The 27010-nt window shown below is 40.5% G+C and overlaps 4 protein-coding genes across 6 annotated transcripts in view; 2 read left to right on the top strand and 2 right to left on the bottom strand.

Moving 5' to 3' along the window:
* Positions 1–1168, top strand: part of osbpl3b (oxysterol binding protein-like 3b) — a 28180-nt gene extending 27012 nt beyond the window's left edge. Inside the window, 3 exon segments of the mRNA XM_061675781.1 lie at positions 72–90; positions 92–195; positions 415–1168. Of these exon segments, the coding sequence (XP_061531765.1) occupies positions 72–90; positions 92–195; positions 415–571 (280 nt within the window). The 3' untranslated portion in view covers positions 572–1168.
* A 666-nt stretch (positions 1169–1834) lies between these two features.
* gsdmeb (gasdermin Eb) lies at positions 1835–10128 on the top strand. 2 transcript variants are annotated; one of them, XM_061675778.1, is made up of 10 exons: positions 1835–1957; positions 2143–2410; positions 3292–3484; positions 4737–4908; positions 5145–5265; positions 5716–5835; positions 6947–7074; positions 7150–7327; positions 9335–9408; positions 9504–10128. In XM_061675778.1, exons 2-10 carry the CDS (start codon positions 2203–2205, stop codon positions 9729–9731), a joined length of 1422 nt encoding a protein of 473 aa, XP_061531762.1. In that variant the 5' UTR covers positions 1835–1957; positions 2143–2202; the 3' UTR covers positions 9732–10128. The 2 variants fall into 2 exon arrangements, with proteins under 2 accessions (XP_061531762.1, XP_061531763.1); XM_061675779.1 differs by lacking the exon at positions 1835–1957 and having other exon boundaries at positions 2044–2410.
* A 34-nt stretch (positions 10129–10162) lies between these two features.
* Positions 10163–23452, bottom strand: pals2a (protein associated with LIN7 2, MAGUK p55 family member a). Of its 2 annotated transcripts, none has more exons than XM_061674945.1 (14): positions 23214–23452; positions 21373–21494; positions 20882–21009; positions 20305–20423; positions 18256–18408; positions 16701–16850; positions 15616–15843; positions 13838–13969; positions 12897–12999; positions 12761–12832; positions 12518–12679; positions 12019–12221; positions 11810–11938; positions 10163–11096 (listed from the first exon to the last, which is right to left on the bottom strand). In XM_061674945.1, exons 3-14 carry the CDS (start codon positions 20910–20912, stop codon positions 10920–10922), a joined length of 1659 nt encoding a protein of 552 aa, XP_061530929.1. In that variant the 5' UTR covers positions 20913–21009; positions 21373–21494; positions 23214–23452; the 3' UTR covers positions 10163–10919. The 2 variants fall into 2 exon arrangements, with proteins under 2 accessions (XP_061530929.1, XP_061530930.1); XM_061674946.1 differs by having other exon boundaries at positions 21373–21461.
* Positions 23453–24758: 1306 nt separating this feature from the next.
* On the bottom strand, positions 24759–26254 carry LOC133402163 (peptide YY-like). The gene is made up of 4 exons (XM_061675777.1): positions 26216–26254; positions 25892–26066; positions 25726–25815; positions 24759–24783 (listed from the first exon to the last, which is right to left on the bottom strand). Exons 2-4 carry the CDS (start codon positions 26050–26052, stop codon positions 24759–24761), a joined length of 276 nt encoding a protein of 91 aa, XP_061531761.1. The 5' UTR covers positions 26053–26066; positions 26216–26254.
* Between the last annotated feature and the right edge of the window lie 756 nt (positions 26255–27010).

Raw genomic sequence — 27010 nt, 5'->3', positions numbered from 1 at the left:
CAGCTTTTTTTGGTTGTTTTTTTCCCCCCCATATTAACACGCCAATGATGTCGGCGCTGCGCGGCGCGCAGGCTGCTGGAGGAGGGGAAGCCTGGAGGCCGCCGAGGAGCAGAAGCAAAGGATTGAACAGCTGCAGAGAGAAAGAAGACGAATCCTTGAGGAAAGCAACGGCGCACATCAGCCCAAATTCTTCAGGTAGTCTTCATCTCTCGGCATAATACGTTGCCGATATAGATGATTACGGACTTGAATGCGACCATTGTGCAGTCTTAAATGGCTTTATACCCTCTCCCAGTGCATTAGGTACACCCGCACACTTGTATGAAATCTAATGCAAGTGCTGGATCAAACGTTCTTCCTTTACAAAGATGACAATGGTCCATTTTTCCTTTGTCTTTCGTCATTCATGTTTAGGAAGTCAAAGGATGACACTTGGGTGAGCAACAAGACTTATTGGGAGTCGAGGCACGATCCTGGCTTTGTCCACACGGATTTCCCGGCAATTGTGGTGACCCGAGCTGAAACACATCCGGAGCCAGACTTCCAGCGCAGACCTTCTTCTGTATTGTGATTGCCTTAACAACAAGTGCTTTTTTTTTTTTTTTTTTTTTTTTTTTTAAAGTTGTGTAAACATGTTATGCACCCTGAGAATGTTGATCAATGTGCAATGAGTCCAATTTGGAGAAAATGTGAAAAGGATGACCAGTCCGTCCACTGATGAATTGGTACCTCATTACAACTAACGAGTGGCACCTCATCCTGTCATTTAGACAATCTCTACCTCAGAGATAAAGTAGCCTTGATATGCCATTGATTAACATTAACATCCAATAATTATTCTGCACATGCCTGATGCCTTATTGGTGGTACTGTCATTATTTTTTTTAAATTATTTTTAGATGTTTTGTATAGTTTGTAAGGTGCTCTGAACATGAAACAGATCTATACTACAGGTTGCTTTTTTTTTTTTTTTTTTTGATTAACAACAGTGCTAGTTATTTGTTACTCCTGTGTGAAAGGCGCAAATAGGATGGAGGAGCTGTAGCAAACATCACACACTCAGTCATTTGTCCACCACATCCAATGCGCCTTCGCTTACAACAACTGCATGGTTGTGATTCTGGTGCAGTTCAAGCTGAGTGTTCAAGCTGTGGTGCGTCGGCTCAAATAAATGCTGCGATGCTTCCCTCTTGTGGACTCTTGTGTGTGGTCAAGTCTCTATCCCCCCCAGTTTAAACTGTATTTAACAGCAAGTATGCCTGCAAGGTACATTGTCGTATGTACAGTTACACTAATTACAATTATTCCCTCCCCAATTGTTTGCACAAAGTGCAAAACCTCGTAATTGTTCTTATTTTGTTGGTTGATTGCAAACTACTGTAAGTTTCTAAATGTTGCAAATATACCTAATGGGAGTTGTATTATTTTGTATACAATTGTGTAAACAATTTTAGGGGAGCTGGACTTTAGCCAAAATGTACAAATAGCCATCAAAACTGCTAGTCAGTAAATTTTTCATTTCAGTTGTTAAGAGAATTGTCTCACTATCGTCACAATTACTATAAATTTAAAAAATATGTTCCCATTAGTTTTTGACCGATTCCACAATATGTCATATGACATTTGAAAAATAAATTTCAGTTTAAAATGCAGACTCCTGAGCTAGCGTGTCAAATCCAATTTTCGCCTTAAAATGATTCCAATTATTTTAATTCAATTGACATTTATTATTATTATTATCATTATCTGTTTTTTTAATCTGTTCAACCAAAGCCCGTTGTTGTTGTTTGCTTCCGGGGTGGGCGTGGCCTCAGCGTGTTCATTGTGACAGGAGTCTTGTGGCTGACTTGACGGTTCTTTGCGTGTTCTCAGTGACTTTCTTCGGGGGGAAAAAAGTCCCTCGACTGCTTCGTCGACATAACGACGGCTTGGTAAAAACAAAACAAAACAAAAAACGGTAAGTTATTGTAGCTTCGGTATTTTATTTTGTAGGACTTTCACATGATTGCTAAATCACTGCAGTTGTTGGTGATGCTGCTAGCTTGTCGCCATTGTCCTCGTGCAGGTTTTCAACTTTGGTCACGCTTGCAGTGTGACCTTTAACATAAGTTATTGTTTATTAAACTTGTTTTGGCACCGAAGGAGGTGGCGAGCGTGCGGGTGAACGAGAGCCGTCTCGCTGAACTCCTTCCGCCCGCGGAGATGTTCGCCACAGCCACCAGGAACTTTGTGGAGGAGGTGGACGAGCGCGGAGGTTTGCTGATCCCGATGAGAAGCCTCAACGACTCCGTCTCGCTGCTCACTGTGGTGGTGAGCCAGAAACGCTTCTGGTTCTGGCAGAAGCCCAAACACATGCCCACCGACTTCACCCTCAACGACGTCCTCACAGGAAACGCGCCTATCACGCCAGGTGAACAAGCACAACCGTCATTCTGAAATTGGATTCATTTCTTCCCAACAGAACTGCTTCCAGGACTGTATGTGAATTTTCCTTTTTTTTTTTTTTTTTTTTTTTTGTCCAATGAGATTTCAGCCTCTATGGGTTGCCATGTCAATCTAATCTGCCCGTGGCCTTCACTATCAGTGAAACTTCAACGATATTAGCAATGAAAATCTTGACCCATTACAATTATGTCAGCATTTTTTTCATCGTCTGATCACAGCAAGCCAAGTTGGACTAAACACGTTTGTAGCAATCTGCGCACATGAACACATTTAATCATCAGCATCTCCGGTAGTTATAATGTATTTTATTATTTTTTCATGTTATTAGATCAGTATTGTTTCTGAAAGGTTCCAGATGATGTAAGTTGCAAAGTTATGTGCTGTTATAATGCGTTTTTGTTCGACTTTACACAATCTGATCATCTTAATCAGATCGTCCTATAATTTGCTTTTTATGCAAATTTTGTGATTGGCTGTCATGTCTTAATTTGACAATGATGTCATTGTTTGATCCTCAAATTAAGAAAGCGTGTTTGTTGCTCATAAGTATAGTGACAAAGTCGCAACGTTGGCAAATCTTGCGTAGACGCGCGTTTCCGCACCATCGTCATGGTAACGAAAGTCGTACTTGGTGTGATTTCAACCATTGCGGATATTACGTGTTCCTTAATTCTTAATCCGACCGAAGAATATCAGAGACCTTTTGTTAAAACACGCGGGAGCTGTTTAAAATTATGACAAAAGTCCATCATATTTCTTCTTTATGTGACTCCGTGTTTTATCTCTGGTTACTGTGTGAAATCTTGTTTATAGTCCGCTTTAAATGACGTGAGTCTCCGTCTGTAGTTTTAATCGAGACAGACTTCATCAAATACAATGGGACCTACGGCGACAGCATCCACGGGACAGCGGATGCCACATTCATCCATTCCAACGTGAGCGTGGAGGGCAAAGAGTCTTCCAAACTCCAGTTGTTATTCGGCAGTTTGAAGAAAGACGAAGTGGATGTGCGCAAGCTGCTGCAAGACTCTAAAAACAGGTTTGCTTCAAGAAATGTGTTCTCTCGAACAGTTTCATTGAAAGATCCATGAAGAAGACGTCGACGTTAAGAATATAACATGGAAATGATGTCTGTCAAAGGTCTCCTAACAGCAGGAATGATCTTTAATTGAATCCCAAAGTTGCAGTCTAAACCTAACAAACATAACCGTCTCCTTATTGTTTTTCTTACATAATCATTTCAAAACCTAAAACCATACACCGTCTCATGACTGATACCATTGAGGGTTCGGAACAGATTGTAGGTCACATTAGTGGTGGAAAGAGTTTTGAAATTATTTATCCTGGTTTCATTTTTTTGTTTTTTGTTTTTTTTTTGTTACATCACAGAAACCTGGCATTTGAACAGGTGTGTATAGACCTTTAATATCAACTGTAGCTATCTATTTTTGTTTTCCTATTCATTTTAGATAACTAAATAGAGATAAATGATTACAAAGTAATATTGTCATGTGTGTCAAACATTTCCTTTTTCTTTCCAAAACACAAAGAAAAAATTTTTTTTTCACGCTTTCAGATTTTTTAAAAATTTATTCGGGGTTATGGTCTTTTCTGGACCGTCAATAATAGTGCTTGACCTGTATGGATTATTATTTTTTGCCTGATTCCGATTCCGATATTTTGCGCAGTAAAAATTCTGAACCTCAATTAATCACCCAATTGTTTTTAAAAAAGGAATAAAATTACTTTTTTTTTTTGGGAATGTAATATGCTATAATTATCCTTTTCATAGAGACATTTTGTAATCATTTACCAGTATCATGACATTTTTATTTTTGTACAAATGAGTCACAAAACAAATGCGAGCTCGTGGAATCTCCTGCGTTTATTTCTTCAAGCGGGCAATGACAATGAATAGACACCTCTGTTCATTTCTATTCAATTCAAGTGGAGGCCACTCTTTTAGAAAATATGAATATAGACTGTATGTACAGTTAGTATGATGCGTTTATTGGAATCGTTTAATAGGGGGAAGGAAATGAAAAGAAACTTTGAAATCAGAAAAAATAAATAAATGATTCCGCATGTCTGCATTAAAAAGTGATGTAATACTGCTTGTCAAAAGTATTTGCTCAAAACTGTTCTTGAACGAAGCACCATTTAAGTCACTTATTTGTTATACTATGTTTTTATGGCACAGCGTTTCACTTTCATACATGCGTTACTGAATCTCATACCAGGATTCGTGCATGTCACGTCTTGATCGTTTGACAAATCAAATGTCCCACCAGGGTGCTGGACATGTCCCACCGTCTGATCCAGCAGACCAAGAAGAAGCGTCAGGTGTTCGGCGTGGTCAAGGAGCGCATCGTGACCAGCCAGCCTTGTAGCGTCATCGAGGAGGTACAGCAGGCGGAGCAGTGCACTGGGGCACTCAGCCTCTGCGGGCCCAAGAGTCCAAAGGTCAAACTGGAACTCATCACGAACATGTTTACTACTCTATCCGAGCTTTCCTTACATTTTACGACATGTTCAGTATAGATGGTTAGACTCGCTCGTTGGTTTTGAAACACTCGGTTCAACACAAGCCGCAGTGGAGGCTTCAAGGTTAAATAAACAGCACCAGTATTGACCGACTCGACTCAATAATTTGCCGTTAAGAAGACCACCAAGTTGAACGCGTGCGTGTGTCTGTGCAGGTTTCACTGAAGGACAACGGCAGCCTGAGCAAAGACAGCAACGTTACCATGGAGATTCCCACTAACACCACGCTGGCCTACGCCCTCATTGAGCTCGAGGTGAAGCACGATGGTCGCTACGGTGAGAAGACATAATTCATCATGAATATAGAAAATAACATTTGTTATATACAGGTGCATCTCAATCAATTCGAATATCGTGGGAATCGTCATTTATTTTAGTAGTTCAATTCAAAAGTGAAACGCCTATAGATTCACCATATTTCTTGAGTGTGTGTTTTATCATTTCAATGATTATAGCTGAGCACCAACAAAAAGTGCTCTATAAATTGAGTAGAAAAAAGCCTCCAAATTTAGCCATCTCAAGAAATTTGAATATTACATATGAAACGATCAAAAATCCTTTTATATCGAGAAATTCGGCAGGGATTGGTCTTCTAAAAAGTATTTTCTTCTGTGTTACTGGAATATGTTTTTGAACATGACACAAATGAACTTTTCAACTATATTCTTATGTATGAAGCCACAGCTGTGGATGTATTTGAAATGACGGTGTGACATGTTTGCACAGAGCTGTGTCTGATGTCAAACAAGGGGGGCTTCGAGGTGGACAGCCCCACTCAAAAAGGACTGGCGGGTGTCACCGGAGCGCCTGTTCAAAACAACCCTGATGTCAGCCATCTTGCACGAGGTCAATTATTGCCAACGCTTGCGTTTTCACCTCTGCGCTCACATGCCAATTTTGATATGGAATTGATTTTTGATTTTTTTTGGACCCTCTATTACTGACCCTGGTAACCAAAGGTTTTCAAGTACCCCACAGGATCCTATCATTTAGGCTCTTTCATAAGAATGACTCCCGATTGACTTTATTTAACTTAATGTTTGCATAGCGCACACTACTGATATAAATACATATTCTCTGTCTATGCTGAGGAATGAATTCTTCTTTTCTTCTTTTCATACATTAATGTTGATATTCAGAAGGTAACAACATACCATTTTATGTAGAAACACTGCGAAGGTAAGATTGAACGCTTAATACATTACATATGGCTAAGGGAGGATCACAACAATCTAACTGGACCCAAGATAAGATCTTCTAAGATCTCATGCATCATGGCTCGTGTGTGACACATACTGCAGTTGTCACAATTCTCTATAAAATGCTATGAAAGGAAAAATAACACTATAATATTGTACTTTATAAGAAAAAAACACAGGAATTACATAATTGAATAGAATGTGAAGAAGTTTCTTTTAAAATTGCCACATTTTTGCTTCAGTTCTATAGACATTGTGCTGCTCCTTCTGGTTTGCGCGCCTTGGCTACCTGGGCCATTGATATATTATCTGTCTACATGTATTACGCCACCATTTGTGTTCAAATCTCCATTGCTTGGAAGGTGATAACTCCGCGACACTGATGCTATTCGTTAGCCCGTCAATGGCGTTTCATATTCTTTGTTAGCATTTGTTAGCAAACTGACTTGATTTAGGCAAAGCAGTATGGCAGTTTTAAATACACGATGTGTAATTTTCCTAGTTTTATGTTTCGTTTGAACGTCAACTGGGAGTGGCAATAAACAGCTTTGAAAAAATTCAGTCGAACGACAGCTCGTAATCTTGAAAAACGTAAATTGCGTCACTGTTTGTACTGAGAGAAGTAATAACGCAGCTCTTTTGAAGCAGATGCACATTTTAAAATGTTCATATAAATAAATAACTTGTATTAATCACTACAATTAGGCACTGAGCAATCACCCATTGACCATTTTGATGTTTTTGGGTGACATTTGCAGAGCTGGAGAATCTGCATGCTCATTTCCAGCTGCTGTCAGCTCTTCCCGCCTGCGGCAGGTCTTCGCTGCTCAAGAACATCACAGCTGTCATGGAGGACAGAGCAGCTCTCAGTGCTCTTCAGAGTGTGGTGAGATGACACAAATGGTTTGATTGCGCAACTCCGTGATCACTTTTGGACCTCGCTCGTCTCTCTCTCTCTCAGCTGGACCAGATGCTCCTGGATAAGAGCGCAAACATGGCCGATGTTTCAGAGGCGCACAAACAATGCATCCAGCCTGTTGTGGATGTGCTGGAGGAGTCGGAATGCGGCTCAGCAGCACAGACGGAGCGCTCGGCGTCGGTCCTCAGTGCGCTTCACCTCATTACGAGTGCCTTGGATGGTGAGCATTTCAACACTTGTTTTTGTTTCCAGGGTTCCTACACATTTTGAGATTTAAAAAAAAAATCCAGACTTTTCCAGACCTTAATTACCAGACTTCTCTGTTTAAAAAAAATATATATATATTTAATTTGTGACATTTGAGTAAATAAATATGTATTTTTGATTCTTTATATTCAATTTTGTCACCAAATCATTCCCCCCATGTTGGAGATGTCAAACGATTCCACACAAAGTCTGCGTGTAGTTTTCTTGATCCATTTGGGATCCTGAGCCAACCAGTCTTTATATTTGGAATTTCAGCCATCAGATAATTTACATCTCTCCATGATGAGATATGCCAACGATCATATGAGATCGTTGGCGCGTACACGTCAGGGTTAATGCCCGACGAGGTGTACGATTATAAGGGATTAATTGACGACGTGGAGCCCTGAACTGACTCGCAGGAGAGGGCAGTTACGAAGTCCATGAATCCCGAATAATTGGACATTCAAAGGGCATTAACCCGCTTACATCATGGTCACTTCCCAAAGTTAATGAAACTATCCATCCATCCATCCATCCATTTTCTGAGCCGCTTCTCCTCACTAGGGTCGCGGGCGTGCTGGAGCCTATCCCAGCTGTCATCGGGCAGGAGGCGGGGTACACCCTGAACTGGTTGCCAGCCAATCGCAGGGCACGTACAAACAACCATTCGCACTCACATTCACACCTACGGGCAATTTAGAGTCTCCAATTCATGCATGTTTTTGGGATGTGGGAGGAAACCGGAGTGCCCGGAGGAAACCCACACAGGCGGGGCCGGGGATTGAATCCGGGTCCTCAGAACTGTGAGGCTGACGCTCTAACCAGTCCCCCACCGTGCCGCCATCAATGAAACTACCAATTCATAATGTCATACGTTTTGTAGTCAAAATAGAAAGTTGGAATAAAATAATTTGTTTTCCTTGGCAAGGCCTGAGGGCTTGACGATGAAGAGTCATTCCAATCCCAAAACTTTCAAAGGGAATCTAAACGTTATTCAGTAATCCACCAAATTGATTGTCGAGTTTGAAATTACATGTGACGATAAAAATTTAGGATTGAAACCCTAGAGCTGTTTTGAAACCCTAACCCAGTTTTTAAACCCTACTTAAAAACCCAAGCCCTGTTTTAAAACCCTACTTTGAAACCCTAACCCTGTTTTGAAACCCTAATTTGACACCCTAACCTAGTTTTGAAACCCTACTTTAAAACCAGAGCCCGTTTTATAACCCTAACCCTGTTTTGAAACCCTAATTTGAAACCCTTACCCCAGTTTGAAAGCCTAATTTGCAACCCTAACACTGTTTGCCAACCCTACTTTGAAACGCTAGCCCTGTTTTGAAACCCTTACCCCACATTGAAAGCCTAAATATGCAACCCTAACTCTGTTTTCCAACCCTACTTTGAAACCCTAACCCTACTTTAAAACCCCAGCCCTGTTTTAAAACCCTACTTTGAAACCCTAACCCTGTTTTGAAACCCAGATTGAAACCAGAGAGCTGTTTTGAAACCCTAACCCTATTTTGAAACCCTAATTTGTCACCCTAACCCAGTTTTGAAACCCTACTTTAAAACCAGATCCCTTTTTATAACCCTAACCCTTTTTTGAAACCCTAATTTTAAACCCTTACCCCAGTTTGAAACCCTACTTTAAAACCCAAACCCTATTTTAAAGCCCTACTTTGAAACCCTAATTTGAATGAAATGAAAGAAAGAAAATGAAAATAAGATACCATTATTGAAACATTCCAAATTATATGTACTGTATGTCTCCTTTTAGATGAGTAGTATAAATAGTATTCAGTGAATGATGAGTAACGTTGATTCGTTTATATGTGGTTGTCTTATTCTATGACGTCACGTTAAGGGCGCTCCCCCTCTGGTGAACAATCCAACAGCCACCACTACTTTCTTCATCCACTAAATATTTTGAGTCCTTTTTCGTATCTTAAATGTTTTTTCTTCTTACTTTGCCTTCCAGAACTGACTTGCGATAGTCTCGCTGCGCTGAGAGTCTGCAGCAGTCCTGATGTGTTAAAAATCATGGAGCTTCTGGTTTGTAAAGAGAATTCCAACTGTACTAAAATGTGTATAACTTTTTAAAGTCCCCCCATCCCCCATCCCCCCATTTTCTCTCACATCTATTCTAGGTACAGTGCTTGTTAGGAAGCGGGGCTTCGCCGGCGAGCGGCGCGGACCTCGCCGCGCTGCCGGAGGTCATCTTGCGGAACGTGGAACATCTTTTCGCCGCCTCTGACGTGAACCTGGAGAGAGACGCGGCCAGGGTCCGAATAAACCAGCTGCGGCAACCAGCAAACCGCCCACTCATCTTGTGTATCGCTCTCAGAGGCCTCCACTCTCTGGCCCACTGTGTTTAACTAACAGGTGCTTTTTCAGTGAAGCGCAATCATCCAAAATGTATTGTCAAGGAAAAGCACCCAATAAGCTCCCCAAAGGCCATAACCACTTTTTATATTGTATTATGGTGCAATTGATTTTTACCTGATTTTTATGAGTCAATGTGCTTCTCTTTTGTCATTTTCTAATGAAGCACTATTGATTTCTGTGTCGAACGTTTCTACATTTTTAAACACTTTAGCACTACTGTCTGAAAATATGAAAAATATATTACCTTTGTTGTTCAAACTGTGAGCCTTTTTTTGGCACACACATTTTTTTTTAAATGCATGCTTTATTCGTTCAATGTGCATTGTGAACCTGTTCAGATCTTTATAGTCCTTTTTGCTGATAAGTTTTTAAAAATAAAACTGATACACAGCATTTGTCTCAATTCAAAATTAAGTCGTAGTTCATTAATTAAAAAAACATTTATTTAAACATCTGAAAATACATATCTGAAATAAGTAAAATACACTTTTTAAAAGTCTTTTTTTTTTTTTTTTTTTACAGTTTAAGTGGGATCACATCAAAAGGGACGGTTTATTGATACACAGCACCCTGTTTAATTCAAAGGTCTATTTTTTTTGTTAAGTAAAATGCAGCACCACATGGAGTGAGAGAAACGTCAAGGTTCGCAGTTCGCAAGCGACTTGTGCTGGGCAAACTAAGAGAAATGGCTGACGTACACATTGGCTTCTCTTCCCATGACAGAGCCTTCAATTGAACTGAATTTCCACTTAACTAGAAACGGAGGCCAAAAAAAGCAGCCTGGATGAGGGGTGCTGACTACTAGGAGAACAACAGTACAAATAGTGGCAAATGAGATGACAAGAGTGTAAACACAAACACTGAGGTGAGGTATCATTAATAAGCAAGCCCTCCATTACCTTAGCAGAATAAATAGACAACTTACATAAGTGTAACATTAAATAACAGGACATGGCAACGTTGCTTTTTTTTTTTTGTCATTAAAAACATGTAAAATTACTCCCAATCCATTCGATGAGTATATTAAAAGAGTTTGCCAATAAATAAGTACACTTCCTGTGTGCTGTGACTTGCATAGTGTGCAGTGCAGTGTCCTCGTTCACATGGCAGACATAGCAGCTCGGGACAGCTCAGTGTCCAGTCAGATGGGGATGGGGATGGGGATGGGGGATTTACCATCAGTAGACCCAGCTGACCGGGACCCACTGTGGCTCCACCAATAGTCTCTCGACCGCCTCCTGCAGCTGGTCGAAGGCCTTGTCCAAGTTGTCGTTGTAAATGGTTAGGTCGAAGAAGTGGCTGTAGGCGCGGCGGATCCTGGCGCTCTCCTCCACCGTCTTCTTTAAATCGTTTTCCTGTGGGGACATGACAAGAAATATCAAATTAAAGCTGCGGGTTGGGGAAAGGCTGATGAAAAAAATTTCACGCACATGTTTGTAATTTGCTATAGATGGCAGATAAGCACAACTTATGTCAAAATGAAACTCCTCAACTGATATGCATCTGGATGTGAATAGCGGGTGTATAGTGTATAATCGGGTAGGAGGGGGCAAACTAATTATACTTCAGCCATGTCTAAGGGGCAGGACTATTAAAATCATACCACACTTAATATAGTAATACATAATCGTTTTTTCCCCTTTGTTTTAATGCAAAACTGAAATAGATTAGGAAAATCTAAGATTTAATGACTTTTTAAAAAATTATTATTATTTTACAAAAAGACCTCGAATTTCTTGAGAAACATTTGCTTCAGTCATCTACATGTGTGTGTAATAACTGATCACTGGTATTTGGAACTGAAAACTATAGTATTGCACTTTAATATGACATTAACTTGTGAAGACCTAAGAATCATTACCATTCCATTTTCTTTCCGCTGGCCATATGTCTGACACCCCTGGTGTATACACAAGGTAGTTGACAGGTAGTTCAAATCTGGTAGCAGTCAAACATAATCTTAAGGACCCCTTGTGATGAAGCCAAAATGGTTTCAAGTTTGTCTTTTCAGGCACTGGTTCTAAAGACCGTTTAGCGGGCGCGCCAAACTTCCTGCTGTCCAACTTACAGTAAGTAGTTTGGTTGTAAGTCCGGCATCCACGACAGCCTTGTGCATATCTCTCAAGGTGTCCAGCTCAGGAGCAGCGATGAAGACCACAAAGGGCATAAACTCAGCAGTCTTCAGCACTTTCAAAGCCTGAACACAATTCAACGAAACTCATTAAATGTGGCCGGGGGACGGTCGTCCAGATGTCCCGCGGAGAGCCGGGCGCTCACCTGGGGGTTGACGTCCAGGATGCAGGTGCGGCCGGCCCCCACCACCTGGTGGATGGAGTCGATCTTGGTGCCGTAGAGGTTGCCGTCGTACTCGCCGTGCTCCAGGAAGCGGCTGTCTTTGATGTCCTGCTCCATCTGACTTCGCGTCACAAAACAGTAGTTCTGTCCGTCTCGCTCTTCTTCTCGGGGGCTGCGTGACGTGACTGAAATGAGGGCAACAGACTGAAGCAAATACTGTGCCACCTGGAAAACAGGTTAGCGGAGTTGCTGTGTATGCTGCGACAACTACAGGATGATGACATGAAAAAAAAAAAATCTCCCTATTCAAAAAAATCTCCCTATTAATCTCCCTATTATTATTATCCCTAAATCTCCCTATTATTGCAGTCATAAAACTTGTAAAATGATTTTAAAAAAGAGAAGAAAGAAAAGAGTTAACCCACTCTCGTTCTCAGCAGCTCATTTGACTCAAGCTTTTCCCTGGCTGAGAGTCACTCACATGGCACAGTGGTTCCATATCGCAGAGGATTGATGACGATGAGTCTGTTCTTTAAGCTCCGCCTCCCCACACCCTGGGCACCAATCAGAACCAATGTTTTCCTCTGGAAGGGAGGCATCTTGGCCACCTCCTCGTAGATCTGCAGCTCGTAGCGATCAAACTCTGAGAATTTCAAAACAAGCGGGATGTTAGATTTCCTTCTCTCGTGTGTGAAGAGACTTTAAAGTGAGTGGTGATGCACACCTGCGTTCTTTGCAGTGAGATACATCATTTTCTTCTTCTTCTTTTTCGCTGTGAGATTTCCACAGAGCATCCCTGAGTGGGACGCAAAAAATCCTCAGTTCCCCGCTGGAACGGGACAGCAGGTATTGGCACTCACCTTTACCCGACAGATCCCAGTCTTTTCTCACAAACGCTTTCCTCTTCTCCTCTAAGAACTGACTGGGGATGAGGCCGGTTGTTCCGCCCACAACACTGCGTGCCTACAAGAAGAGCACTGGCTGAGAAACCATTCACGTGTTTTTCCTGAAGTTAGGTGTCCATTTGAGAGCATAGACTATATGTATAAATGCTTGTGAAGCTTTGGTTCGGGCTGTCAGTTTATCAGTCAATGGAGAATTGATACTTCTGAGTTACAATGAGAATGGAATATTACATTAAAAGTTACTACTTTTGTGCATGCTTTTATTCTTGCACGTTTAAGAAATAGATTTTTTTTTTTTGTGTCCGTGTAAACAATCACGACTGATCCCTAACTCCCCTTCACTGCGGTGTCCACTGCAGTGTCCCTCAGGGCTCCGTCGTCAGCCCGATACTGTTTTCATTATACATGCTCCTTTTCGGTCAGTTGTCAACTGCTTTCAGAAAATATCATATCATTGTTATGCTGATGATACCTAGATCCATTTCACTGCTAAAACGCAATAACCTTAACCAGCTCACTGCCCTCCTTGAACAAGCTTCAAATTCGTTCATTCTATAAATGTGTCATTAAAGCTAAGTTGTTTGGCATTTTGGTTCTCTCACATATACTGAGAAGATAAAAGGACAACGCCACTAATGAGCTTCATGACTCTGGCCGAATGTAAACATGTACCGGCATTACCAGATAACTATTAAGCCTTTATTGCTCAGTGACTGTTTTTTGTCAATTACTTTACGTCTCAAAGTGTTCTCTGTCAATTGACTGTCTGTTGTCGTACTAGAGCGGCTCCGACTACCGGAGACAATTTTCTTGTGTGTTTTTTGGACATACTTGGCAAATAAAGATGACTCTGATTCTGATCTTTGATCTGCATCTATCAGAACACACCAACTCACCTGCCACCAGTTGGGGTCCTCCTTATTCACAATGTGCAGGATGTCTCCCTTGGAGAAGGCAAGGCCCGCCTCTTTACAGGGAATCAGGTTGTCTGAGGCCGGGTTATAGTTGAAATGTGCCTTCAGATAGACCTGACAAGAAATGACAGTTGCATCTAAATAAAAATCCATTTATTTCAGTAGTTTATTTCCAAAAATGAAACTCAAGATAATCCTTTTATGATTTCCAGAGGGGAAATTCAAGGAACAGAAAAAGGCAAGCAATTCATTCATTACAATACTTTACAGAAGGAAAATTCCTACCTAATTCCTATTTTAAAAAATATTGTCACCGTTTCTTTTGCAATATTAATTTTTTTTGTGATTGTGAATTTGGGGTTTTCATTAGTTTTAAGCTACAAACACTAAAATTATATTTTGAAAAAGAATTTAGTCACTCTATATGAGTTTCACTTTTCTGAATTGAACAAAAGCTTTCTACGATATTCTAATTTATTAGAATGAACCCGTCAGGCTGGAGGAATGCGACTAACAATGTGATGACAACAAAACACCATTTGAAGCAAATAATTCTAATCTAGTTAAAAGTCTTCTATAGCAGATTAGTCACCTTTGATCATTTTATCCTTTCACAGCAAGGTCACATGGTGACATAACCATGCATGCTGGCCCTCAGCTGCTGTGCTGCTACTGTAAGCGGGAGAGAGAGCCCTATGTCCCAGATAGTCTGGGAGGGGGTTATTAATAGACAACCCCTTGGCTCGTTTTACTGTGGTTTGGCATTCTGAGATCTCACAGGTCAGGAAACCCTCCCTCCCGCCAATCGTCAACCGATACATTGTATAGTAATCCCCAACTATTAGCAGGGGATTGGGACCAAACCCTGCAGTTAATAGTGAAAAAACGTAAGTAATTGAAACACCCCCTAAAAATGTTTACATTTGTCTATACAGTGGTACCTCGACTTATAAGTGAATCGAATTGAAGTTTTTCGAGACGCGAGTCGTCGCGCTGCTGATTTTTCTGAAAAAATCTTAGTTGTGAGTGCTACATGGTGGCAGCAGACTTCACAACAAGCAGTAGTTTGGCAGATAGCGTGTGGTTCAAGCTGTTAATTGCCACTCCCAGTTGAAGTGCAATGGAAAACTAAACAGAAAAGAGAATGAGACATTGAACTAAACCCCACCTAATTTTGGCTGATGAAAGTCTGATAGCCTAATGCTAATACACAATGCAAAACGACTGGCTAAAGAAATGAGCATCGATGCTGCGGCGTTATAACAGGGACAGCAACACATGTAGACAGGCAACATAATAGGCACAGGCAGATAGTCTTTATCCTCTGCGAAAATCAAATACTATTACTGCATCTTACTGAGCAGTTGAGTCTGTCTTCTTCATGTATTACCTGTATGATTTAATGTATTATACTGCCCCCTGGTGGCCAAAGCCCACACACCAGAAGAAGTTATAAATACCACAAACCAAGATCCCCAAACCATTTTATATCACTTCAAACTCATTTTACACCATTACTCTTAAAATGGTAATAGTAATTGTCAAGATATCACTGCACTACTATCCTATTTAGAAAGGGGTTTGGTGCCATCTAAGGGTGTCTAAGAAAGAGCACAAAAAACTCAAATAGGTGAGTTTTTCAGCAAATAGCCGGAGGATAGGTTCTATTGGGAAAAAAAAAAAACATTTAGAGGCGAATTTGTGAATAGTGAACCATGAATATGCGGGGAATGAGAGTAACACATTCTTCGTGTCCTCACCTGTTGGAGGGCCGGCGAGTCTTTGTAGCTTGGCAACACCTTGAGAGTGACGCTGCCACTGCAGTCCCTCAGGAGCTCCTGCAGCTGCTGAGGGTCGCCGCCCACCTGGCAGCCGTTCACCTCGCGGATGACGTCGCCGATGTGCAGCATGCCCTGGCGGTCGATGGAGCTGTCGTGCAGGATCCGCGCGATCACCATCTCCCCTTGCTCCATGCGGAAGGTCACCCCCTGAAAGAAGTCCTTTGTTATTGCACCGCCGCACGTCATAAATCACACAGCAGGTCCGACGGGCAGAGATAGGCAAGCGGGTCGCGAAAATGGCGGGAAAAAAAAACGGATGTGTGACATACAGTGGACATAAAAAGTTTACACACCCCTGTTCGAATGTCAGATTTTTGTGAGAGAAAAATAAGAGGAAGAAAAATATTTTAAAAACTTTGTCCACCATTAATGTGAATGGCCAAACTATTGGCTTTGGTTTCAGTGGACTATAAAACATTTCCCAAGATGTGTTTGGGAGATTTTGTTATAGTCAGATGAGAAACCAAAGTTACACCTTTTGGCCATGATAAAAACATACCAAAAGGGATGTTTGGCGCAAATACTGTACAACACTACAAGGAAATTATGAAAAATTCCAAATACAAGTCAATGTTAGCACAAAACATTTTGGCTTCTGCTAGAAAGCAAAAAATAAAATAAAAACTAGAACATCTAAAATTATTTGGGGTTAGTCAGAGGCCCTTTAAATGGTGGCAGGGTGTGCTGACTCCCATTTAACGTGAGTTTAATAGTGATTCGTTAATTCTGAACACAACCAAATCCCAGTTGTAAGAGGGTGTGCAGACTTGTGCAACCACATTATTTTAGTCATTTTACTTATGAAAATATTTTTTTTTTAATTAAAAAAAAAAAATCAATTGAGTTGTACAGGACCGTGGCCACATTAATAGTGGAAAAAGTTTTGAAATTATTTATCTTGGTCTTATTTTCTTTTTTTCTTGTCCCAAAAATCGTGATCGTGTAAAGCCTAATCGCAGCCCGTGCGGGGTGAGGCGGAGTCAGTTCTTACGCTGCTTACTTACCAGCGGTTCTCCGGCTTTCTTCTGGATGCCGATCATCCTGATGGCGTCGGCGGGCATGAGACAACTCGCCAAGGTTGCAGTGCAGTTCACCTCGGCGTGGGGCACCTCGTAGCACTTCGCAGCCACCTGGTCATGAGCCTCGATCAAAGACTGCAGAAGACAAGTCAACAACAGAATTGTAGCTTACAGTTTCAGTTTCTACTAGATCATAGGGGCTGGGCGAACAGCAAAAGTCTGCAAGAAATTGACATCCCATCTAAAAGGGTTTGTAAATGACTATGCAAGATGGCAGCGAAGAACTGCTTTTGTCTAAATGAAAGCACTATTGTGTGCAGATAAAAGTGAAGGGACCACTACAAGACACAAATAAATTCCCTGTAGACCATATGTGTCAAACTCAGGCCCGGAGGCCAAATTTGGCCCACGATGTAATTATATTTGGCCCGCAAGACCATATTAAATGTATATTAGAGGTGGCCCGCCAGTATATAGCACATGCGCCACTAATAATTCAAATCCCAGAATGCTTTGCTCGTGTGTTGGCCCATCAGTCTCGACCGGCGAGCGCCCTTTCCCCTTTCTGTTGCAGTCGTTCGCAACTATGCTACCAGTCTCCTCGAGCAAATTTACACTTCCCCTTCCCAAAAACGGCCAAACGAAAGATGGAAAACGGTTAACTTCCAAGACAGGTGGGAGGCAGATTAACTGTTGACTAAAGTAAAAGACAGACCTGTTTGTCGTGTGCGGAGCAACGTGGCTGTAACAAAGTATATAACTTTATTTAATTCATGTTTTTTTAATGCCCTTTATCAACTCCTAGGCAGGGACTGATAATAGTTTGAGGTTTGGATTTTTATTGAAGGGCTGTCTTATTTTTGGGGGTGTTTTTGTTGTTGGCCTTTGAAAAAAGATTTACATAAAAAAGAAAGGCAGTTGGAGACAGAAGAATTCATGTTATCTATTTAAATACAAAACAACAAACAAATACCACTGATGTCTTTTATCGCAAATTTGATTTCTCGTGTTTATAATATTAAAGTTTGTTTATTCCAGATTCAGTGTTTCAGCAAAATTTAAGTTTGTTGTCATATTTCTGCAGAAAAGGGAAACATGCACATCGCAGTGATTTTTCATGAAACATTGTGTTTGGCCCGCGACGTTGTACCAATTTTTTATTTTGGCCCACCGTGAATTTGAGGTTGACACCCCTGCTGTAGACCAAATAGCCTTTAATTTATTTCCATTCATAACAAACACGGACACAAAGAATAAGAGCGATGTTCTTACCCCAGCAGCCACCACAACATCGGTCAGAGACGGCAGCAACTCCAAAGATTTACTCAGACTGGAGGTGACATAGTGCTCTCCCCCTCGCTTTACCCACATAACTCAGCCTGCCGTTGGTCCAAACAAATGGTGCCCCCCTCCCGTTCTCCTCTTGCCACAGCGAATGAGCGGCAAAAGATAGAAGGAGCCAGGTACAACTTGCAATAAATGGTTCTGACAAGCTTACCCACGTGAAGACAAAGGAAAGGGAGGAGGGGGAAAAAAATACCTTAAAATGAGGCTCCCGAAGGATTTGGGTGAGTTCGGCAGTGGCGGCGTCTTTTTCGGGGAGCTTGTTGAGAGCGTCCAGGATCTCGGAGATCAGCTGAACGTTGTCATCACGCACCGCTTCTAACTTGACCTCCTCGAGACGCTCGTGGGCCTGTGAACGCCAACACCCAAGTTGGACATTGTCTACGGCAGTGGTTGTCTACCCTTTCCCACCAAGTACCACCTCAAAAAATGCTTGGCTCTTCAAGCACCACCATAAATAAAATGTTTGAAAACAAACTGTTCGAAAGGATGAAATACAAATGTATTTTACAAAAAGTTAAAGACTAATGTACTTAATAAATGTACTGTACTGGATTAAAAAAAGGTTTACGTCACTGTAACATTATGTACAGTTTGAATATTTAATTCAGTGATTCTTTTGCATACCACTAGAGGGCATCTGAGTACCACTGGTGGGAATAGTACCGCATTTTGGTCTATGGACTCAGTTATAGTAAGTCACAAATTTATGTGGAATTCTATCAATATTATTTGTTCTTATATGCATCTATTGCTTCATTTTTGCACTTATGATATCACACTAGAGGAAAGATGCACTGGATTTATTGACAGAGGATTATGGTAGGTACACACAGGTCAGTCTTATTTGGATTGGTTTCAAATTTTGTGTTTGTACCAAAAAAATTTTCATCACATTTCATAACATTACTATAGATGTGATTTATTGTTCTCAAATTTGTAGTGGAACTGCGTGAGGCTAGAGGCTATGCCCCTATTGCATTTTCCAGCTAATCACATCTATAGGCACCTGCAGGCTTCTGTTGCACATTTAGGTATGTCATCGCAATAAAGTAGAACAAATAAAATATATTTTATATAATTTATATAACATATTTGACTAATACATATATTCTAATTTATTGAGATGTGCCTGTATATAGTGATCTCCTTTAAAAATATATATTTAGAGACTGCACACTTGAAGACACATTGAAGCAGCATATTTGCCAAACTACCAGGAATGAAATTTTACATAATAGCGTATGGGGGCACAGTTTTCTTAGAGTAGCAAGCATCAGTGTTCTATTAATAGGCTGACCGCGTGGCCTCAGTCTGTATCAGAGATTTATCACCATGCTCTTGTCCTTACTGACCTCAGTTGACAGATTTATCTAAGCTGTGTAATTACATAATATTCAAACCATAAATTGGGACCTTACACAGTTTAAAGTAAGGTCTTCTACTGCATTTTATAATCTATTGTCATTTCTCACAGTGTTTGGGGTCATCAAAGGCCATCAGCTTGCCGATATGTTTAGTGGAATCTGTCCGATATGAGTACATACTGTAACTGACTTCGTCCGGCCAGGTAAAGGCTGAAAACTAAGAATTTTTCTGTGAAGCATGAAGTCAAAAGCCACTGTGTTGATCTTCTGTTTCTTTAATTTTGTTGAATTCAAATACTGTTACAGCCCACTTGCATTGGGGTTAAGCGGTGCAATGACCATGCAGATCCAGCACACACAGAGCTACTCTTAAAGGGATGATGTGAAACAGAATGGCCTTCCACCTCATGATTTTTCAATCCAACAAATTAGATGGACACGGTTTGGTTTGTTTGGCCTTGGCGGAGGTCTGTGCTCTACTGAGTGCCATCCTAGTGAAGCACTGTGCTTTGGTTTTTTTGGTCACTTGGATGGGCAGAGAGCACTAAAAACGGTACAATGAAGAAACGCCAATGCATTCATTCCCCTTTCAGGACAATCTTGGAATGAAATAATATGAAAGATTTTTCGTGTCAACAGCTATTAATACTATCAAGTTATTTCGTAATTTTTGTAACAGTCGATACTGAAGTTCAAACTTTGTTATTTCTTGAGGAGTTGAGACACTGTACATGATGACTGTATTGAAATGCAGTGCACCCTACTATTACTTTGGTTACCTTACTTAGTTCCCTGAGAAGGGAGAATGCAGCACACTTTGACATGACTGCAAAGTGCAAGCACGATAACTTTGTAATGGGACGGCACCTTTGCCATACCTTAGCGAGGGAGCGGACAATGCGGCTCTCCATGATGCCACGGAGGAAGATGAGGTCGATGTCTTTGGCAACCGAGCTTGTGGGAAGCTCTTTCAGGTTGTCCAGAACCTGCTGCATGGCTGAAGGGGTAAAAACAAAGACGACGTCAAGAACGCGGCTAATGAAAACGCTGGCAAGAAAAGAGCGCAACTATGTGGGACAGTCAGTCAATGGGCCAGTTCACATTCGCTAACACACACGCACGAAGACAGTTCCAGAGCAATTCTCGCACCGACAGATCTGCCAAAGCGCACACAGGAAACTATGCTATTGTATAAAAAGTCTTACAAAATGCAGGAACTGGTCATTGGTTTCATAACAGTATTTGTACCAAATGGATTTCAACACATACAGTCAGGACAACTCAAGAATAGATAAGCGGACAGCTAAATATTTGAGAAGGAAACCAAACCCTCAGGCTGTCATTAAGTACTTCTTTCAGTGCGTAATGGGACCGAATATAAAATATCAACTCCAACACACGAAATGAAAGGGTTGGTGCGCAAGACGCCCTCTGCGGACTCTGGCAGCAGCTTACCTGAGCCTGACTTTTCATTGGCCACAGTCATGCTGTGTGCTCTTCCGTTTTAGGATGGCGAAACACTCTTTTAATCAGTCAAATTCTGTCCAACGGCCCGCCTACAGCGACCAGGAGCAACTGCAGGGCTAAGGAGAAGGCAGGAAATCCACTCAATATTCTGGCTGCAGTTGGACACCATGACAGCAACGAAAGCACATATATATTTACTGGCATGTGTCACCACAGAACAAAACATGACATTTCACTCGGTTGTTATACTAATGCAGATGGGAGGACAAGGAATGACACTGAATGACAAATGGTGACTCCGTTTCCAGAAAAAAAAGTTTGCTCACATATATACACACACACACACACTGGCTTCCCGGAGACTCTCCACAAACACAGTGACCACCGAGGCCCAAGTAGGAGAGTGAACAAACACAAGCAATAATGCGTCTATAATGCAAAGGAAATTGAGAGGAATACAAAAAGAAAAAGGACCTCACCCACAAACTGTGTTCAAATCATCTGTGCAGCACTCCAACATGGAGCCTTACGTCTTCGACAGACATCTGAAAACAGACATCTGAAACCTCTTGACCACAGGAGAGGATAAAATTAAATTGGTCTGAAACACATACAGATACTCTTTTATGGGGTTTGATATGCAGCCGACACCAGGAGGTAATGTTACAAGTGGAAACTCGTGAGTAAATAGATCTGAAAAACATGTACAAAAACTTTCAAGCGTCAGGCGAGCGATCCGCACAGTGAGCTTAAAGTTTGAACATTTCGGTTTCGTCGAGGTGACGTGAAAATATATTATAATGTATATATATTATAATCTATGAAAATATATTATAATGTGGCAGGACACGGGAGAACTTTCTGGAACTCGGCTTCCCCATTCCAAAGTAAAAGGAGACCTTTCGAAATGGGAAGTTAGGAGCAACTATAAGAGGTTCTACGCTTCTCAACACACGTGTTAGTCGCTTTGGGAGGGAGTCTCATTAAGCGAGACCAATACAGCACATACAATATGTATTAATGAATACATTAAAGCGCTAGAAACTTAATGGAAATGGACACAACAGGTTCGTAGAGACAGCTAGTTGTCTAAATAATGAATACAATGCTATGAAGCAACGTCAACAACAAATACAGTACCTTGTGACTGTACTTAATTTACAATAACGTACAGTATTTGTACTTGAGTATTTATAATTATTTCTCCTTACAATTGAAAATGGATACCTGCACTTTCATCTCCTTTGTCAAAATGGGCTCGTTACTTTTGTCAACTTCTGCAGATGACGGCACAACGTTAAAAAAGACGGAAATAGATTGTGATGTTAGAGAGTGATAACCTCAACCGTGGGTGGCTTTTTTTTTCTTTTTTTTAACAGTATAAGGTTGGGGGGGGGAACATCAGCTAAATGAAGGAACACAGTAACTTGAACCAGGGATCATTAATGACAACGACACAACAGATAGTCCCATCCATAAAGTTCTTTAAACCAGCAGCATCTGGCGTTCAAAAATGCTCCGTCTCATCTCAAAAAGCCATTTGAGAGGTTTTGGTGATTAAGGACTACACTTATGAGCTTGACACTTCACTTATCCAGCCGGTTTTATTTTAGAACTTAAATGCCGCGCGTGACAACTGACGGGCTACATTTGAATGAAATGTGGCGCAAGAGTGTTTAAAAAAAAAAAAAAAAAAAACAACAACAAACATGCACTTTTACCACTTTTTTTTTTTTTTTGTAAACAAGTATATGTGCGACTACTCTCCTTTAGTACAGAGTGCCCCGTCTGAAATTTCCGAGCTCAAATATAAAATCTATATTTTGCCTTCATTCTGTTTTAACAGTTAACGACAGCGCGATGTGACATTAGCTAAAGTGAGTGCTAGCCATTGATGAGAACTTCTCTCGTCCCACGACGCGACACATTCGCACCGACTCGGTCCCGTTCGTTGTCCCCGTCGGAGCACGATAATTATTAATAACAATGTATGCCACAACTATTGTCTCTTCATTTCGTGGCGCGCCGTGCATTCGCCAACATGTTAGCGTAGCTAGCCAACGCTCACGTGCGCATTCACGCGTTCATCCGTCTCTCGTTCAAATTGATAAAAAAATGATAATAATAATAATGTGTCGTAGAGTGGACGGAAATAAACCACACGCCTATAAAGTACATGTCTAAATGTCAATGCTAACCGCTGATGAATTAAAATGAGCTCGTAGCGAGCGGAATGCACAACGTGTGCTGAACTGCGCTGGGAGCTAGCACTGCGTGGCTAACGCGACTCCATTCAAATGATTCCAAAGAATGTTATTACCTGCTCGCTTCACTGCACCTCAGGCACGCTTGCTGAATTCATTCCACCCAATGGGTCCATTATTACCCATTTAGCGCACGCTAGTTAAACGCTGGTTTACTGCTCTGCGTGCGTGCCAGCCAGGCAGCTTGGATGCTGCGCCCCCTTTTCCCTCTTTCTTTTCTTTTTTTTTCCTTTTTTTTCCTGCACCACTCGACTCACACAAAGCTTCTCTGTGGACCACATCGAATGTCCTTCAAAGTTGCGCAGAACACCTTCAAACATGTACAAAACCACCGCTCACATTTTTTTTTTTTTGCCCGAAACTCCCCCGTTGACCACAAAAGTGCATGACACTTCAAATCAAGTTTTTATTGTTGTCGATCCTTTTACTGTCGAACCACCTCCACTTACTAAGAGGTGTTACAATGTGCAAATAGCATTTACGCACAAGCGTCACAAAGTGCCAAATTCCACAGCGACTATATGGGGAAAACACAAGCTGGGTGCTTTTTTAAATTGTATTTTATTATTCTTTCACATTGAGATTAAGAAAATACACAGTAGACATAAAACAGTTGCTTTTGAAACTTTTTTTGGGGACCAAATACCACCTTAAAAAAAAGTTCTTGAAGTACCAACATCATAACCAACAATAAAATACAATCGTGTAGTAAGCACAAGTGTTCATCAAAAAAACAAAAAAACAATGAGGCAGCGGGTTCATTCCTAAAAAGTATATTTAATCTTACTGTAATCCACTGTAAGATTATGCACAATTTGAATATTAACACAAATGAAAATAAAAATAATTTTAAAAAACTAACTAATAATTCAATGCAAATGTATTATTACACTTTAAAGTTACATTTAAAAAAATACCTGCATAAAAGTTTAAAAACAAACAGTTCTTAAAGATTTAATGGGAATGTATTGTACTAAAAACATAAAGACAACTGAACTTTACTTAGCCAGTGATTCTTTCGCGTACCACTAATGGTACCACGAGTGGTTTTAGTAGCACACTCGCTGACATAGAAAATGAACATACACTTGGACTTGTAGAAAAACAAAAATAGCCACCAATGTTAATCAAGCAACAGGTTCATGTTTATTGACTATCACAGAAAATACGACGAACAAAGGCATTTTCATCATTTGCAATACAATTCATTCTAAGTGGAGCATGAGGGGGGGAAAAAATTTGTGGTACATTTAACAAGAATTTGATAATAACAATAAATACAAATATAAAATGAATCCAATGATTTTTTTTTTTTTTTTTTTACTCACAAAGCAGCTCATTTTATTTTTATTTTATTCTTGTCCAAGACGCAAAACACATTCTGAAGTACCAAAATAGCATTGTACCGCAATTTACCACTAGAGGGCACTGCTTAGTAATGGACGCTGCAAATACTGTAGGACCACCAGAAGACGTGGATATAAGCATTATTTACAATATACAGTTCATGTACTTTATTAAATACAATATTTCATGCAACACGTTTTATCATTGAACGTCAACCCCAAATAAAAAAAAAAATGTAAACAAATCCAGTATCATCACCACATTGGCAGCTCATCATACCTACAACACAACATAGATACAAGTCAATAGGATAGGATAGAATAGAACCAATTGTTGAAAAACAATGAAAAAAATCAGTTTAGCAACTATAGGTTTAGCATAAAAAACGATTCCACAGCAGAATAGCCAACCAATATAATTAATATGATATTTAATACCAATATAATGTGTCATAAATATATATATATAGCACGGAGTTAAAAGGAAATGTCCCTTCAGGGATTCAAATTCTAATTTTAAAAATAAACTTTTTAACCTAAATCTACAGGAATATGTTTCCGTTAGCTTATAAAAAGACAGAATATAATATGAATGTGTATTTACAGCTGAAGAAAATCTTTATTATTATATTATATTAAAACAAATTCACATTAAATGCTAGAAATGACACTTAAGTATAACTGCAGCTAAGAGTATTGTATTTATGTTCTCTATTATCACTAGTTTTGCCAAATAGAAAGTGTAGTTTTGCATAAATTCCTTGTGTGTTTTGGACATACTTGGCAAATAAAGATGATTCTGATTCTGATTCTGATAAGATGTATTCAAAGCAGGGGTTGGCAACTTATGGGCCGTGGGTCATATATGGTCCATGAAATCATTTGCTACTGGCCACTGTGCAATTCTAAAAATAAAAACAAAGCCTCAGCGAAACTGTTCTAAAAATCCCCTCATTGAAGCCATGTATACAAATATTTAATAATAAACGTGTTTGATTTTCGCATGGTGTTTTCTCCATACATTTAATAAACAGCCTTAATTCGGAGGACTGAACTGAACCACAGTAGGAAAAAGGTTCCCCACCCTTGCTTTAAAATAAAATGACGATGAAAATAATGTTGAAGCACTCTAATTATCACCCAAAGAAAATATTTCATGCTGTGTCGATTTAAAAAAAAAAAATAATAATATATATACATGCTGTGTCGATTTGGATCGTACCTGACTTCACTGGACCCGGGGATAGTCTCTGTGCTCTCTTTCACAAACACATCAGAAAACATTGTGTCTGGACTGTCTCTTTTTCCATACCTGTGCAAGAGTAAGAGCCAGACAACATGACAATACTGCACTGTCCATAAAAACAATATGTCTCCACGTCACTCACCTCTGCCTTGTAATGAGGTTGATGTAGTGTCTGAGCGCAGAGTAGTATTTGGCCATCTCCTCGGGGGGTGCTCCTTCTTTGGGGCTGACAGGCTTGCGTGGATACGCATCAACGCCCGAGTGAACACAAGCCAGCAGGCAGAGAACCACAACCAGCGACATCCCAGCAGAGAATCCTGGATCGCATGAAGGGAAACAAAAACTTTACAATCATAAATTGTCATCATCATCCAATATCCAGATTGGGAGAGAGGTGGGGTGGGGGGTGGGAGACAATTTCTTAACCCCGAAAGAAAAAAAAAAGTGATCATCCTGAAGGACGTACGTTGTTGAAGGCTGAAAATGGTGCTGTGGAGTGACTTCCAGTGTTTTCCAAGCTCTTCTGTCAGACTCCCAGAGCTGCGAGTGTTTTATACAGGGTGTGTCTGATGGGGGAGGCAGACAAATTCCACTCACTTTAACAACCCTCCAGAGAAACATCCACCGCCTCATTCAATTAGTAATCCCTGCTAATGACACAAATGTCAGTATTTTGTGACTTTATGACTAAATACATGCGTAAGACACCAAATGAAGCTCAACATTTCACGTGCATAGCACAAAATTTAATGTGAATCACAGTCATGATCACAGCTCACGCACATTAATGACGCACGAGACATAATTTCTTTATTTCATATATATCCCATATATCATCTCTTTGGCATGTGGATATAACAATAATTTTACACCACCACAATGAAACGTGAAATAAATCAATCCATATGTGCTTGAAGTGTAAACCTTGAGTTTCTTTGCCATTTGCCCTTAAGAGCTGCAGCCATTTTATGCAGAGGACCTCCATTTTCAGGGCTCAATACTATTTGGACAGTGACAATTTGTAAATATAATGAGACATACTGAAGACGAAATGGATATAAACAAGATATGACAAGAGCAAGATCAATAGGAGTCGTAAAGAGGTGACTGGAGCTTGAGTGAAGGCCTGGAAAACCATGCCCATGTGACAATTTGGTGATTTCCATTGGTTCCACAATTTCACTGAGGGCAAAAGATTACCATTCAAGTAATTAAAACTTTGTCCAAACAGTAAACTGCCTCTGAGATGTCATCGATTTCA

This window comes from Phycodurus eques, chromosome 4 (assembly GCF_024500275.1).
Source record: "Phycodurus eques isolate BA_2022a chromosome 4, UOR_Pequ_1.1, whole genome shotgun sequence".
Classification (NCBI taxonomy): Eukaryota; Metazoa; Chordata; class Actinopteri; order Syngnathiformes; family Syngnathidae; genus Phycodurus; species Phycodurus eques.
Note: the sequence above shows the minus strand (reverse complement) of the source record. Positions and strands in the feature narration are given on the sequence as shown.

Excerpts from the sequence above, each read along its gene's own strand:
- gsdmeb (XM_061675778.1), top strand. The coding sequence starts at position 2,203 with ATGTTCGCCACAGCCACCAGGAACTTTGTGGAGGAGGTGGACGAGCGC. Across the intron at positions 3,485-4,736 it reads CTGCAAGACTCTAAAAACAG|GGTGCTGGACATGTCCCACC; the intron begins GTTTGCTTCAAG and ends ATGTCCCACCAG. Across the intron at positions 5,266-5,715 it reads GAAGCACGATGGTCGCTACG|AGCTGTGTCTGATGTCAAAC; the intron begins GTGAGAAGACAT and ends ATGTTTGCACAG.
- pals2a (XM_061674945.1), bottom strand. The coding sequence starts at position 20,912 with ATGACTGTGGCCAATGAAAAGTCAGGCTCAG. Across the intron at positions 16,851-18,255 it reads TTCGGGAGCCTCATTTTAAG|TCTTTGATCGAGGCTCATGA; the intron begins GTATTTTTTTCC and ends TGTCTTCTGCAG. Across the intron at positions 11,097-11,809 it reads TTACAACCAAACTACTTACT|GAAAACGATTTAAAGAAGAC; the intron begins GTAAGTTGGACA and ends ATGTCCCCACAG.
- LOC133402163 (XM_061675777.1), bottom strand. The coding sequence starts at position 26,052 with ATGTCGCTGGTTGTGGTTCTCTGCCTGCTGGCTTGTGTTCACTCGGGC. Across the intron at positions 25,816-25,891 it reads AACCTCATTACAAGGCAGAG|GTATGGAAAAAGAGACAGTC; the intron begins GTGAGTGACGTG and ends ACTCTTGCACAG. Across the intron at positions 24,784-25,725 it reads CCCGGGTCCAGTGAAGTCAG|GTATGATGAGCTGCCAATGT; the intron begins GTACGATCCAAA and ends GTTGTGTTGTAG.